Genomic DNA, 2,676 nt, shown 5'->3' on the forward strand with positions numbered 1-2,676 from the left:
TGGCTTTTGAACCCACTGCCATTCTGGGCCGGATTTAGCTGTGCTCAGTACCACCAGATTTCTAAGCCCAGCAGGACACTCCAGTGGTCAGAGCTGGCCCCTTGCAGGCAGCCATGGCCAGTCCATGTCCTCAGCAAGAGGGAGTCACAGAATCAGGGAATATCTCGAGTTGGAAGGGACCCGTAAGGATCATGGAGTCAACTCCCTGCCCCTCGCAGGACTGCCTAAAACTAAACTGTATGACTAAGAGCGAGTCCTCCCAGCCCAAGGGCTCGGTGTTTGCCCAGGGTGGGGTGGAGAGCTCAGACTCTTCTGGAGCAGACAAACTGCGCCAATGAGCTGGAAATTAAAGAAAAAGGACACTCAAGGCAGGAGCAGAGCAAAAATTGCTCAGTGGTGCTGCCGCAGCGCAGTGTGTGCGGCGGGGCAGAGCGATCGTACCTGCTGCCCCCGCGAGAGCACTGCCACGGGCAGCTGGGGGGTAACAGCCCGGGAAGGCTCCTCTGAGGACGTTATGGATTAGCTGTCTTTGGGAAACCACTTGCCAGTTAGAAAACAGAGCTCTGTGAGTGCTGAGCGTCACCTGTGTCGTCTGGGAAGCAGCAGGAGACATCCCCTGCCCAGAGCTGAGCAGGTTTTGCCGTGCTGCTGCACTCCTGGCTGACCTCGACGCAGGCACGCGCACAGCTGCAGGCACAGGCTGGCACTGAATAGTGCCCGCCTGGGATTTAGTTGTTTGCCATATTCTATATTCTGAACACAGAGCTCTTCTGCGTGCAGCAAAGGGCCAGGAGCAGAGTTTGGGCTGTACTAGCTCGAAGTCCCACATCGATGTTGGAAGTTGCATGAACCCTGTTCTGCAGCGGGTCAAAGAAAAACCAGCCCCGCTGCAGAAACAGAAAACTTTTCGTCTCAGCTGCAGAGGAAATTTGGCAACTTAACTGTTAAACTCGCCTGTGACTATTCAGTGTTGACATCAGTGTGATCTCACTGCTGTAACTTGAGCCCGCCGTTTTTTCTTGGGACTGCCTTTAAATACGGGTCCTGGGAGCCAGCGCAGCACAGATCCCGCTGACTGGACCCGAGAGCAAACCCAGCAGCTCCCCACATAGATGAAAGCAAAGAGAAGCTGCAAAACCGCAACCATGTCCACATCCCTGCGCGTGAGCCCCTCGGTCCACGGCTACCGCTTCGACACAGCCCTGCGCAAGAAAGCCGTGGCCAACATCTTTGAAAGCGTCAACGAAGAGTCCCTGCAGAAACTCTTCAAAAACTCTGGGGACAAGAAGGCAGAGGAAAGAGCCAAGATAATCCTCGCCACCGACCAGGACGTGGAGGAGAAAACGAGGGCGCTAATGGCACTGAAGCAGAGGCGAAAAGACAAGCTGCTCCAGTTCCTGACGTTTCGGAAATACTCCATTAAAGTTCACTGAAGTGGCGAAGGGGGCAGGAATGGAGGAGAATGCTTCGGGACGGGACTGTCCGTGAGCTCCCACCACACCCGGCACCCGCCGCTGCCCGCGAGCTGCTGGCGGGACGGGGGACCTGAGAGATCGCCCATGGGGCTCCAGCCCCACCGCGCAACCGGCCAACCACGGCACCCACGGCAGCACCGGTGCGGGCGGCAGCGACGGCAGCGACGGCAGCCAGAGGGTCCCAGAGCGAGGCAGCTCCCGGTGGGAAGCAGCCGTGGGACGGAGCCGTGGGCGACCCCGCACGCCCGGACGAGATCTGCCGAGGGACTCGGTGTTTGCCGGCTTCACCCGTGGGCTTTGCCCATTCCAGCTTGTCTCCCCGAAGCCTGCGCCTCACTGCCGTGGGCCAGGAGAGCAGCTCTAGGGACTGACAGCTGCTGATCAGGGATCACCTCGCATCTGTAACAGCGGGGACCTGCACCGCAGGGGTGCTGCAGGCCCAACCCTCAGGGAATGCGTTTGCTCTAGAGACCCACCGTGCGACTGTCCCTTTTCTTTCTCAAGCTGTATGTGTGCAGTATAAACTGTTTGCACCAAAGCAATAATAATGACATTTACTGTGAAGTTCCTTAATATTTTGTTCACTTCCCATTAACACTAGAAATCTAAATATGGTAACTACAGTTCTTATTTGTATAGATTACAACAGCTGTTAGACGAGTACTTCATGGTAATATTTTATGACAACGTTATTATTATAGCGACTATAATTTATTGCATATGGCAGTCTGAAATTTAATAAATTATGAAGCAAATACAAATCCTTTTGTCTGAAATGCTCAATTCTCCTGGAGGAGTGGGGTTCTACTTTTTTGGCCATTTCATATCGATTCTAAGAGCAGAGTGCCTGCACCTCTCCCCAGGTGTTGACCTGGAGGCTGCAGCAGCCCCGGGTCCCCTCCAGCCCCCCCAGCAGCACCAGGGTTTCCCCCACCGCTGCCCTGGCGGCTGGGGCATCCCCAGACAGACCTCACCAAATTTACTCCTAACTGCTGTTTTCCCCCATGTAATGAAGGAGAATTACACACTTTGCAATAGTGCAACAGAGAAATTGGTTTAGGAAATGGCCACAACGAGCGGTGCGGTGCGTCGGGCTCTCAGCATTCCTGCAGAGCAGACTGAGAACGCAGACTTGGCTCCCCATCATCTAAAGAAACACAAGTGAGTTATGAACACTTTGGCAGCAGAATTAGACTCATTT

General features: G+C 54.7%; 1 protein-coding gene across 1 annotated transcript; it reads left to right on the forward strand.

Moving 5' to 3' along the window:
• Positions 1-1,068: 1,068 nt before the first annotated feature.
• On the forward strand, positions 1,069-2,224 carry TCIM (transcriptional and immune response regulator). The gene has a single exon (XM_026863043.1). The coding sequence runs from the start codon at positions 1,113-1,115 to the stop codon at positions 1,431-1,433; it is 321 nt and encodes a 106-aa protein (XP_026718844.1). The 5' UTR covers positions 1,069-1,112; the 3' UTR covers positions 1,434-2,224.
• Positions 2,225-2,676: the final 452 nt, after the last annotated feature.

Source organism: Athene cunicularia (assembly GCF_003259725.1).
Source record: "Athene cunicularia isolate RWA chromosome 22 unlocalized genomic scaffold, athCun1 chr22_part1, whole genome shotgun sequence".
Classification (NCBI taxonomy): domain Eukaryota; kingdom Metazoa; phylum Chordata; class Aves; order Strigiformes; family Strigidae; genus Athene; species Athene cunicularia.

Bases quoted from the DNA above. Each gene is read 5' to 3' on its own strand.
- TCIM (XM_026863043.1), top strand. From the start codon at position 1,113: ATGAAAGCAAAGAGAAGCTGCAAAACCGCAACCATGTCCACATCCCTG.